The sequence below is a fragment of the Equus przewalskii genome, chromosome 17, assembly GCF_037783145.1.
Source record: "Equus przewalskii isolate Varuska chromosome 17, EquPr2, whole genome shotgun sequence".
Lineage (NCBI taxonomy): Eukaryota > Metazoa > Chordata > Mammalia > Perissodactyla > Equidae > Equus > Equus przewalskii.
Window position 1 is genome coordinate 37,278,666 of NC_091847.1, and position 12,811 is coordinate 37,291,476.

Below are 12,811 nucleotides of genomic sequence, written 5' to 3' on the forward strand. Positions count from 1 at the left end.
AGTTGGGGGAAATTTAGTTAAGAATAGTGAAAATATACCACTTATCCCAGGAAGCATGCCCTGCGAGCATCTGGGTATCTCAGGGTAGAGAGTGAATTTAATGTAGGTAGGGGAGGAGGTCTACCATGAATGCAAGGAGGTAAATGAATTAAGCCGAATGTCTGCAAAGAAGGGGACTTCTGGGTGAGGATGTGAACTCCAGGGCCCAGAGGAAAATCAAATTACTTACTCCTCAATTTTTAGGAGCTATTGTGACTGTGTTTGCATTCCCCTGCAGAGCAAGGGGAAACTTGTGGGATAAGTCTTGAGGGAATCGTTGATAACCATTTCTCCTTCCGTTCCACTTATTCAACTTAAATATAAGGGCTAGTTTGTGTTTAAGCTAAGATTTTACACATTTCTGGGGTTTCCCTCCTTCCCTCAAATTTCTTGTCACTGACTTATTGATGTCTGCAATTTCTTTAACACGAGACAAAGCATTCTATTCCACAGTTAGAGGTAAGACCATAAAATTTTATAAAATTATGTAAAATTTATATAAATCTCTAGACTATAAATAAACCTGTTTATTTAACACACTGAATAGCATCTGGCTAAACTTAACACTTACTGGATACCTCTTCTGTGCTTGGTATCAACGAGGGGAAAAAAAGGTGAGCAAGTAAGTCTTCCTGCCTTCCATGACTGGGATGAGGAGACCTGAGAAATCATACAATAATTACAATGGGATGTAAGTTCCACAAGAACAGAGATTGCCCTGTATCCTTCTCACCTTGTGTTCCCTGCACTGCTCACAGTGCCTGACTCATAACTCAGGCATATAATTTTTTTACGTCAATGGATACATGGATCAATATAGTATCATAAAGACTATAAAGAAGGTATATACAAGATAGAATGTTGACTTAGAAGAAGGAATGAACAACTTTGCCTTGGAGCAAGGCAGATAAGGGGAGAGTTCATGGGGAAATATTTGAACCAGATCATGAGAAACGAATGGGAGTTGTCCAGAGCTTCCAGAATGGTATTCTAGCCAGAAGAATTAGTGTCGGCAAAGGCAAGAAGGTGTAAAATGACATGGATGTTCAGGGAGTTGCATATAATTTGACAATCCTAGATAGCAAGAAGAATGGGAGTAGATGAACTGTGGCAGATGAGGATCATACCGTGAAGGGCCTCCATAAATAAGTGGCAGACCTGGCTCCAGTCAAGGCAGGTGCTGCTGGGTATCAGGGTGGCGTGGAAAATAAGGACCAACGGAACTTGTTTCCATCTCACATTTTTCACTGAGGTTAATTTTGTTTACCTTCAAAAGTATTGGAGTTTGGAAGGTAATTAGGGAGGCATTTCTTAGTATAGAAGCAACAGAGCTTGATGAACTATACCAATATCGCTCTAATGAAATTTTATAGTTTAAAAAGGTATTAAAAGATTTTGTATTTTCAAAGCGTAGAGTTTTATTACCAGATGATTGTGTGATAGATTCCACTTTACAAAGGAAATCTGTCATTTAATAAATGGGATTTCTGCCTGGTTCCTTTGAACAGTGACTTCATATAGGATTTAAAATAGTTGATTTACACATGGCTTTCCGGAGACTTGTCCTGTGTGTAAATCAAGGGGCATCTGATGAGTGAATTTCCCCACCATACAAACTTGACTTGGATTTCTTGTGCTACCCATAGAGCGTTTCATAGTTTTGTACGTAAATCTACTAGAAAGATTGGGTGGGATTGGTACTGCATTTAGAAGTGTAATTTTTTTAGTTTAAAGAGAAGACCTATAAAGGAATTTTAATTTAGTTTCTTTGGACTGTTTGCATGCATTTAACTTTTTGAAGCATATTCCAATTTTAAATGAGCCCTACATTAATAAAAGTTGATTTCTTAAACCTAATTTTAAATACACCTGCTGTCTATTTTAATAGCAACTTCAGGGTCACACTGAATGAAATTGATAGAAATGCTACCCGTCTTTCGCCCACTTACAGTTCAGTTACTGCTGCTGCTGTTTTCTTTCTTCTCCTTCTTTCATTCTGTTGTCTTTTGGAGAAAATAACCGCTTATTCTGCATGTTGAGGTTTAATGTATGTTCTCCACTGATAGAGGATTTAATTTGGAGGGAAAGGTTCTTGGCTGATTGTATTAGTTCAGCAGTTTTAGAATAAGATGTTCCTGGGGAGGGGCGGCAGAATCGTCAGTCATTGATTCTCTCTTTATAACTTTGCCCTTTTAGCTGGAACAGATTACCTGTGTAGAGCTTCTGGCCCTGCACAGACTGAATCACAAGGAAGAAACTTTACATAAACCATTTATACTAAATGTTTGGTATGCTGGCAACATAAATCAACAACAATATCCATTACAAATTTATCCCTTTATCAGTATTATCTTGATAGAACTGATCCCAATGTGTGAGAATTTGAACCCTGCTTCAATACATCTGGCCCTGGGTAATTAATTATTCAGGGCACAGAGAACCTGGCCCCTGCAATGTAGAGTAATTCTTCCTGGTCAGCGTTAACTCCACTGGCAATAATAAATAGAAAAAGTCTCTTGTGATGCCAGTATTTTAAAGTGATTAATCATCTTTCCCCCCTTGGCCTCCCCCTTAGTTTTCTTTAACTAGAATTTTTCAGCAATAAATCTTTAACAATACAGGTAGGAATTGTTCTGTAATTAAATTTTGCCCTGCTTAATTTCTTACCTTTTATGTGCAATTAAAAAAAAAAGTTACATTTTAAGAAGCTCTGATCAAAATTCAGACCAAGAAAAATCCTTTTATAAAATACAGAGAGATTCTCTGTGGAAGATTAAGCTCTTGATTTTGAATATTAGATAGAGCATATACTCATAAAAATTGTTAATCAACACCAGTTGGGGTGTCAAATATTCTGAAGTTTTGAATTGCTTCACTTTCATACATACGGGTTGTCTGTATTAGGAAAAGTCTGACATATACATATGTTCCCAAACTGAGAGAATAATGATTTCTTAACTTTCAAATAATTGATGTGAGCTCTGTAGGAAGGGGATATTTTTCGCGGTACGCAAAGTGAACTTGCTGAAGTGGCAGGTAAATGCCTGACCGAGAATGACAATGTATTTTTAAATCATACCCAATAGAGCTGAGCAGCCATCATGTATATTCTGGGTGACAGGGACAGATGTGACATATCTGTTGTGACACACTTCTGTACCACCAGTCTGTGGCTCGAGGTGACTCCTGCCCCTCCTCTGATGTTTTCCCTGCTGCAGGACAACACAACGACGCCCGGATGAACCTTGCCATTGCTCTTACTGCTGCCAGGTATGGGGCTGCCACGGCCAATTACATGGAGGTCGTGAGCTTGCTCAAGAAGACAGACCCCCAAACGGGGAAAGAGCGCGTGAGCGGTGCACGGTGCAAGGATGTTCTCACAGGTATGCCAAGGCTCTGGCAGGGAGGTATTTCTTAGCATCTTGCCTTGCCTATATAATGACTGAATTATAATTTTTCTGTCACTTCTCTTTTATTTAAGCCAGATTTCAGAGTCACATTAATTATATTCCTTATTGTCAATGATGACTGGTTTAACATGAAAATTTTCTCTTGTGGGACTTGGCAATTTTTCCCCTTTGTGTTAAATAATAATAATGATAATGATAATAATGAATGCCCACAAAATTCCAACAGCTATGAATGCATTCCGTTTTCTTTGCAAAAACATGTTATTAATAAAATTAAATAAATGTGCTAAGTTTCAAATTATCATCTAGGTGACACAGGCAGTGCATTTACACATCGTTCAAGTCAATCACTTGAAGTTTGGTTGGATTTTCATTCTTGTCCTGGTTCTATGGCCGTGCAGGCAGAGTTTCAAAATTACGTCATTTCCTTGAACAAGACCAGCGCCGTGACATGTATTGTCACACAGCAGCACTGTGTACATGTCTGAGTTTTAAAGGAGAAACTGTCTTACTTACTCATCCCACTTTATTCCTATTTGGCACTTTGATGCTGGGCACTTTGCAAAACAGACCTAGAGCTGAAATGAAAAAGTGGCATGCTTTTCTTTCTTCAATTTGGATTTGTTTTTGCTAAATTTACTCCGATGCGGGCCTTTTGTGTGGCTTTTCAATAACTCTGGCTGCTCACGTCACTTAGTGTGGTATGCAATATACTTCGCCATAGGTTAAGTTAATAGATGAATTAATAATCCGAAGCATCAGTGAGCAGAGAAACAGATGGAGTGTGTGATTGATGCTGCTTTCTTTCACAGGGCAGGAATTTGATGTGAGAGCCAAGTGTGTTATCAATGCCACGGGACCTTTCACAGACACTGTGCGCAAAATGGATGATAAGAACGCCACAGCTATCTGCCAGCCAAGTGCCGGTGTCCACATCGTGATGCCGGGTTATTACAGGTAACTGTATTCCAACTCGGTGATCATCACCAGAGCAGGAGGGCCACATATTTACTCTCTAGCACACCTTTCTTAATAAGAGGTGACCTAGCTTGCTGTTCAAAATGAGGAGAAATAAATGAAAGAACTCTTCCAAAACACAAAATGCAAACCAGACTTGGGAATTTCCTAGCTTTTACCACAATACTGCTTTCTAGGAGTTAATGATTTGGGATCTATTTTTATCCTTTCTTCAATGTACTCACCTTCAGAGACTAAACATTAGTATTTTTAATTTTGATTTTCATTAAAAAATTAAAAATTTGTTTTGCAAAAATTTCACAAAGGACATTTTAATTAAAACATTAGAAAATTAATTTTATAGCATACTCACATTTGCTTATGAAGAATCTGAAAATGAGGACCACTCAGGTATTCTTATGTTTATAACTTTTGAAATGTGTTTTGAAAAATACTATAGCAAGTGAAAATGCTATAGCAAGTGATATAATTTCTAATATGTTATATTAACAAAGATAATCCAGAGTAGAGAAATGGGTAGGGATAGAGATGAATAAGAATAGATATTTATTGAAAATGATTTAATTTGAATGTTGGCACATTAACCTATTCTATTTTTGTACATGTTTGAAATTTTTAATAAGTTAAAAAAAGCTTTTATATGTTTCTAGCTAAGAAATTAATAATGATTACCCCTAATGTACATTTCAAGATATATGTGGAAAAAATTCACAAGACCATTCTAAGAGTATGGAATATGTGTACCATTTATATTTCCATATGTGGTAAAGCGAGTAGGTAAACTAGTAATTCTGTAGGAAATAATGATTTATGCTCAAGGTTTTCATTATGACATTATTTGTAGTTGAGAAATATTAGAAATCACTTTGGTTACTAATCTTAGGAGAATAGATAAGTAAATTATGGCATATCTGCACAAGGGAATATTATATAGTCATTAAAAATTATAATTATAAATTACTCTAATGTCCTAGTAAAACTCTAATGATACAATGTCAGTTTAGAATGAAGGACACAAGATTATACGTGCAATATGATCTAAACATTATATAAGTATATAGAAAAAGACTGAAAGGAAACATGTGGAATGCTAATGGCAATTATTTCTAGGTAATGTGATTATGGGTTAAAGTTGATGATATCTAGGTCATGTGGAGAGGATGAGAGTACGCTCTTCCATATTTTAATAATTTTCTGTGAAGGATATATACATCTTTTTTTTTTGAGGAAGATCAGCACTGAGCTAACATCTGCCACCAATCCTCCTCTTTTTGCTGAGGAAGACTGGCCCTGAGCTAGCATCCATGCCCATCTTCCTCTACTTTATAGGTGGGATGCCTACCACAGCATGGCTTGCCAAGTGGTGCCATGCTCCCACCTGGGACCTGAACCGGTGAATCCCGGGCCGCTGAAGCAGAACGTGCAAACTTTGCTGCACCACTGGGCCGGCCCCTAAATCTTTTAATATTTGATAAAAATAGATATATAGAATCTATTTTGTTTAGTATCTACATTCTCCTAGAATGCTGTCTTCTTAATAATAGATGATGCTGCCTTATTATCAGTTTTCCAGTAACTAAATCTTCCTGAGGAAAATCCAATATACACCTAATTTATACCAAATACACTTCTACTGAGAAAAATTTTACACTTCTACCAAGAAAAATATTAAAGTGAATTTCCTATCCACCAACTTCCAAGGTTTCTTTCTCATTTTCTAAATGTCTGCACTTAATTGGTGGACAGCCATAGTATTTTCACTTAGGACTTGAGAAAGCAAGCTGCTTCCAGTCATAATAATAAAAATTTATGCAGCGGTACTTAGAGTTTTAAAAACTGGGAACCAGAAGTTTAGCTCAAATGAAAAGGAAGGAATTAAATATATGTAAATATTACAGATGTTTCTTGTATAGAGAGAAGTTTTCAACAGTAGTTTCAGACACAATTATATACATTCATTTTGTATTGGATTAAAAATATGCAAGGCCAGCTAGTGTATAAATTTTTTGGAGGTGTTTGTTTTTTAACATCTCTTACAGTACAGAGGTAATACGTAAACTATAGCCACACACATCATCATAATCCTTGTATTTTTTTGATCTTACTAGATACAGCATATTCTCTTGTATGTTGTGTTTCGTATTTCTTCACTATTGTCCCATGATGTCAGAGGACACTTATTATTCCCTATAATGCCACTTAATAATGACATCATTTGGGACAAGCCATTTTATTCTGTGAACCTTAGTCTGCCCATCATTAAAATGAGAAGACATTCTGCTCTTTCAGTTGCATAGACAAGGAAACAATATGGGGAATAAATTATGGTGTTACCTTGTGTAGAACTTCCTGGGTTTTTTCATCACTTTACCTCTTGCTAACCGTGACCTTGACAAGTTAATTCTTTTAGCTTCTGCTTCCTTGTCTCATGATAGTACATAATTTGTATACATTTTCACAATGATTCTTTGATTATTTTTTATCTGTTTTGTTGACCACCATATCCCCAGGTCCTAGTACTGTGTCTGCCACATAATAATGACCAGTAACTATTGTTTGAATAAATCCTCCTAACTTTTTTTGTGTTCACTTGCCCAAATTGAGATTGTCACCTTTTTTAAAATTAAAATTATAATATAACCCCTATAAGGGAGTCTTTTTTTTTTTTTTTTTGAGGAAGATTAGCCCTGAGTTAACATCTGTGTATATTTTCCTCCATTTTATATGTGGGATGCCTGCCACAGCATGGGTTGATAAGCGGTCCGTAGGTTCATACCCAGCATCTGAACCAGTGAACCCCGGGCTGCCGAAGTGGAGCACACGAACTGAGCTGCTATACCACCAGGCTGGCCCCATAAGGGAGTTTCTAAATATAGAGAAGTTAGAATACGAAAACAAAATAGGCTTCCTCATTTTACTGCCCAGACAACCCCTGTAAACAAAGATAAATAAATAAAAGTGAGCACGATAGAAAAAGAAACATACAAAATGAAAAGCGAAGGCATCCCTCTTCTTCCTCACGCGCCCCCTTCCCCGCACTTCAGTTCTTCTTTGGTAATCGGTAACACTTCCTTCTGATTCCGTGCATAAAATTTTATGTTTATATTTTCACAAATCCTTTTAAAAATTTTACCTGAAAGAGGTTGTGCTACATGTGTGGTTCTGTACTATTCTTTATAATATGCTATTAACAAACAGAGTAGACAGGTGTTTTTTAAGAAATATAAAAATACATCACCTGGATATAATATTTTCAAAACAGAATGCCTTTCTTCATCCTCAAAATTTGGCATTAGCTTCGGGCCCCCTGCCCGTAAATCATGAAAGTGTTAGTCACAGCTGGGTCTGTCTCAGTTTAAGATGCAGTAAGTGATCTCATTCTACTTTGGGAGAAATTAATATCCCCAATTTTAGCACCTTGAACTACAACCACCACACATCCGTCAGAAACCTTAGAGGAGTGGTCTGCAGCCCAGTTCCTATTGAGGCTTTGTTGCACAAGTGCCCCTTGGTTGGGGATTGCGGCCTGGATTAAGGGTTTATTCCCTCTTTTAGCCTGACCTAGAGGCAGCTGTAGCTCTGGCATCCCCGAGGGATGGTTTTGCTCTCCATATCGAGTCATTGTCTTGGGTGGGGTCAGGAGATCTCACACTGAAATGGCTCTCTGGGTTCATCAGTCAATCACACTCAGCAATTAGAACTCAAGGGTTCGACTAGCTCCTCAGGGATGAGTCAGAACTTCTGGGGCTGCCCTATAAACTGGCTGATGATAGCTTAAGACCTAACATTTCACCTAGAACCTGATCAGTTTGGAAATGTGGTGAGTTCAGCAACCACTGATATATTGAGTGTAGCCTGCTAAATGGAGAGCGAGAACCATGTGTGCAGTGTATCTCGTTGGGCTGTTTTCAGAGGATCTTTATGGCATTTGTTAGGCTTGCTATGACCCTAACTAAACTTGCACATGTGGATTTATCTTGTGCCATGGTAGCAGCTTTCTTTATTTCTTGTTTTGGATTATTTTAATTTCAGAAAATCAACACACAGAAATTATTTATTTTTAAAGGCACTCTTTAGTTTACATTAAGAATGAATCTGGAATTTTCATCAGAGCTGTGGCCAGATGCTCTTACAAAAGCAGCAACAATACACCAAATGGCCAAAATACATGAAAATAATCATCTCCTCCTTCTAGCCTACAGATGCTTTTCACGACTGACAAGAGATCAATTTTTTTTTCTATAATGTGTGTGCATACTGTTAGCTCTAACACTCATTGCTAAGTAGTTAACAATAAATTGATTTCAGTTTAAATAAGGGTACTTCAGGAAGGCAATGGTCTGCATGAGAAAAATGTTCATTACATCTAATCCTAGACACACACATAAATTAGCAGCAAGCTTTTCCTCCTGATCAAGTGAATCATACATATTGAAAAAAGATCTACGCCTGACCGTGTTGTATATTCCATCTCTATAGTTGACAACCATTATCAAACTTTTGTGTGACCTTGCAGGATTAATCCTTCATAAGAAAACAAAACTTTTCCCCTAAGGGAGAGTATGAATTAGGTAATTTAGAACTGATGAAAGGTATTTCCAAGTGGATTCTTAAATTTTTATACCATTTGTTAATAGCTTTGTCCTCCCTCTGTGCTCGTTAATTTTATGTTTGACACATATGTCTTCACTTAAGCAGTTGCTTCTCTATAGGTTCCAGTTATGTTTGTGTTGGTAACCATCACCTTCACCCTTTAAACCACTTTTATTGCCTTGAAAGATTTTAAAGGATTCAGTAGTTGTGCTTTTCTAACAACATTTCATGTCTAGGTTGCAGAATATTATAATTTTATGCTAAAATTTATCAGGTTTATTCAGTTATTTAAACACATCATATGATATCTGGTCCATAAAATGATCATATATAAAACCAACATAGAATGTATTTCTTAAATGTTAGAACATGGAATTTACCCTTTTGTTTCAATACAGTACAGTCTGTCAAATTGAAAGCTTGAACTCTGAATGAGTTAATTTCTAATTCCAAAGTGACTGATTTAATCTAAGGGCATATTAATCCAGGATCAAATTAGGTGCTTACAAAACACATAATTAACTAGTTTCTTTTAAGACTTTTAGAGTTTTATGACAAATACTAAGAAAAAAAGTACAGTCATACAGAGATGAAAATACTCAATACTTGTAGTTTTCAATATATGAAAATGGAAGTAAAATTATTTCCTTTAAGTAATCCTGAGTGAAGATGAGATCTTAGCTGAAGGTTTAAATGATTGACATACTTCTGTGGTGCCTTTTGTGTGCCCCAAGTCAGAGAACTGTGGTCATTCTCTACTATGACTCTCAAGTAGGCAGTAGACAGGGATTTCTTTCTACAAAAGCTGTGTAGACCTGGCAGGTGTTTCATGGGGCTGAGTCTTTTCAAAGAAAGACTAGCACTCCTTGTGGTTTCAATAAGGAAGATGAATTATCTAAGATGACTGTAGATTTCTTTTCCATAAAAAATTATTTTTGGTTTGCTTTTAAACAGTTGTTAGTCTCTCATCCTTAGACATTTGAAGCAATAGGAGTTTTTAAAAAAAAAATTTTAAGAGAATGATAGACGTGAAAAGTTGACTGTATACCCTTTAAAATTTGTGGATGTAAGAGGGATTTCTTGAAATTTATTTAAGCCAAATAGAATTATGTTTTCTATTTAAGAAATTTCATTAATAGAAGCTGAAAATATATTTACCGAAAATACTTTTAACATTGGCTTGCTGTGAGAGTCCAGTCAAACTGAAACAGCTCTCTGAAGATTTGTAGTGTTCTATTTGAATATGATACTTTCAGATTCCTCCCACTCCTTTAACAACTTCTCCAAATTTCTCTGAATCGTTAATGAATACGTTAAAACAACAGTTTCTAGTGCTTTAATAACAAAATTGAACAGCTTTTGTTAATGTTTATTTACAGTTGCCTATTCTTTCAAGTGTGTTTTATAATTTGGCTTTAGAGTATTATGTTAGTGAAAATAATTGATTAGTATTTGGAAAATTTTATATAATCTTTCAGAAGCGGCATCCTTGATCCTTGATTTAGTAGCATAATACGCTAGCATCTTCCATCTATTTAACATTTTCATTGCTAAGATCTTCCTCACCTTTTGACCTCATCCTAGTGCATTGTTATTTAGGTACTAGTAGAAAACTGAGCTCTTTTCTCCTGGATGCACTTCTTGAGATTTCTGTAAAATTGAAATAAAATAAGAACTCTCATATTTGGTGAAATGGTACAAGTTCATCTAGGCACAAAGGAGTAAAGAATTTTTTGCTTACATTTTAGTTTCTAGAAAGTTAGACCCTTTACTTTTCTCATTTACTTCTAAGACCTTCTACTGAAAGATGTGTCAAACGTCAAATGTCCCGGGAAAATGCTTTTTTCATAGACCTGAGAAAAGATTGAAGAGCTATCCTTAACTGATCATCATAAGAGAAATTGTAGACATTTATCCCACTGATATTATCTGATATGAATAGTCCAAGGAATATAAAAACTCGAACAATTGGAAGTTGAAGTCCACTTTCTTAATTAACCTTGCGTTGTTGAGATGGGAAGGGCCAGTTCTGAAGTGAAATATTGTTATTGTCACACTTGCTCCATTCCTTTTTGTTACCAAAATTATTTTTTTCTTTCAGGAATTTCTAGATTAGAGTAGTGGCAGTTATAATAACTCATGTTTTTCCTGTTTGTTTATACAACAATTGATGAATAAAATAATTTTTAGAATGCAAATTAAGATTGAATTTCTGTTTGTTGCAGAAATATATAACCTTTCTTTTTACTTCAGCCCAGAGAGCATGGGACTTCTTGACCCAGCGACCAGTGATGGGCGAGTTATTTTCTTCCTACCCTGGCAAAAGATGACTATAGCTGGCACTACCGACACTCCAACTGATGTTACACCCCATCCTATTCCTTCGGAAGAAGATATTAACTTCATTTTGAATGAAGTGCGCAACTACCTGAGTTGTGACGTTGAAGGTAACGTGATGCATTCCTTTAAGTTTGTCTTCCCTCTTTTATGTCTCCCAAACCATTCCAGCTCTCGCTGAGTAACTGCTACGTCTCCAATCTGACTCATCTTCACACCCGGTCTGCTCTAACTCTTATGTGCTGACCACTTCTTCTAGAAGACTAACGAGGACCAAATTTTAACACAATGGGAAGCAGTTACCTTTTCTCTACTTTCTGCATGCACAAGAAACTCATAGAGTCCTTTCCTGATAATTTCTAATGGCAAAATTGGAGTGCCATACGTGAGTTCTAAATTCTTTGAAGAGAGAATGAAATGTTTGCATCACTATTGAATTTCTAGAGCTTGGGAAGATCTGATTCACAGATACAGGAAATCCCTATGAAATAGGTAAGCAGAGGAAGTGAGAGGATAGAGGTCCATATTCTAAGAGGCTTAGTGAGCTGTTACTTTGTGGAAAGTAGCGTGTTGGCAGTGGATCTAGCTAAGAAGGTTAAGTGTGCTTGCTTTAATTGAAAAAAACAAAGTTTACTTCTTTCCTATACTTACCTGGGTATACGTTCTTGTAACTTGAATTTCATAGCATTTTCTCTAATGAACATATAAGTGAATTTTTTATCCAGGCTAGTTTTAGACATTTCCCAACATTATCCTTCTGTATTTCATATTTCAGTTAATAGCTTCTCCATCTATCTAGTCATCCAAGCTAGAAATGGCAAGCCTGTAATTAGTGTTTCTTCTCCTTCTATACCCAGTTCAATTCCTAACTATGTTCGCTCTGAAGTATCACATAAATCCCTTCCACCTTATTGCCATGGTTCACACCTGTGTCATTTCTCACTGAAACCGCTGCCTTGACCCCCTGACTGGCTTCCGTATGTCAGGTTTCTGGCCCCAGCCAGGCTGATCCTTCTATCAGAGCTCTCTTTCTAAAACACAGTTCTGATCCTCACTTCCCTGCACAAAAATATCCAGTGGATGTCTCCTCATTTGACTTTAGGTAAAATTCTAAACTATCTTACATGGAATATAAGGCGTTTTACAACTTGCCTTTGCAGGTTTATATTCAACTACTCCACCTCTATGCATTGTATGGCCTAATTATATTGTATTTCTTATAATTTCCAAATCAGATCATGCACTTTTAAACCTTCATGCCTTGTTTAGGTTAAAGCCTTGCTCTGGGATGCCCTTCCCCCAGCTTCTCATCTTGGCAAAATATATTTATACTTCAGGAACCACCTATCCTTTGTACTCCCGTAGAATGTTGGTCCAGTATATCTCAACATTGTGTTATAGATAATGGTCTAAGATAGATTCTCACTTGGATCTCCTTGAGGGTAAGGATTCTT

At 36.5% G+C, this 12,811-nt stretch overlaps 1 protein-coding gene across 10 annotated transcripts in view; it reads left to right on the forward strand.

The window, feature by feature from the left end:
- GPD2 (glycerol-3-phosphate dehydrogenase 2) overlaps nucleotides 1-12,811 on the forward strand; it is a 139,153-nt gene that overhangs the window by 99,888 nt on the left and 26,454 nt on the right. For all 10 annotated transcript variants that reach the window (XM_070581361.1, XM_070581358.1, XM_070581359.1 and 7 more), the window contains 3 exons: nucleotides 3,258-3,422; nucleotides 4,262-4,406; nucleotides 11,274-11,467. In XM_070581361.1, the coding sequence (XP_070437462.1) occupies nucleotides 3,258-3,422; nucleotides 4,262-4,406; nucleotides 11,274-11,467 (504 nt within the window). The remainder of the gene's footprint in view (nucleotides 1-3,257; nucleotides 3,423-4,261; nucleotides 4,407-11,273; nucleotides 11,468-12,811) is intronic.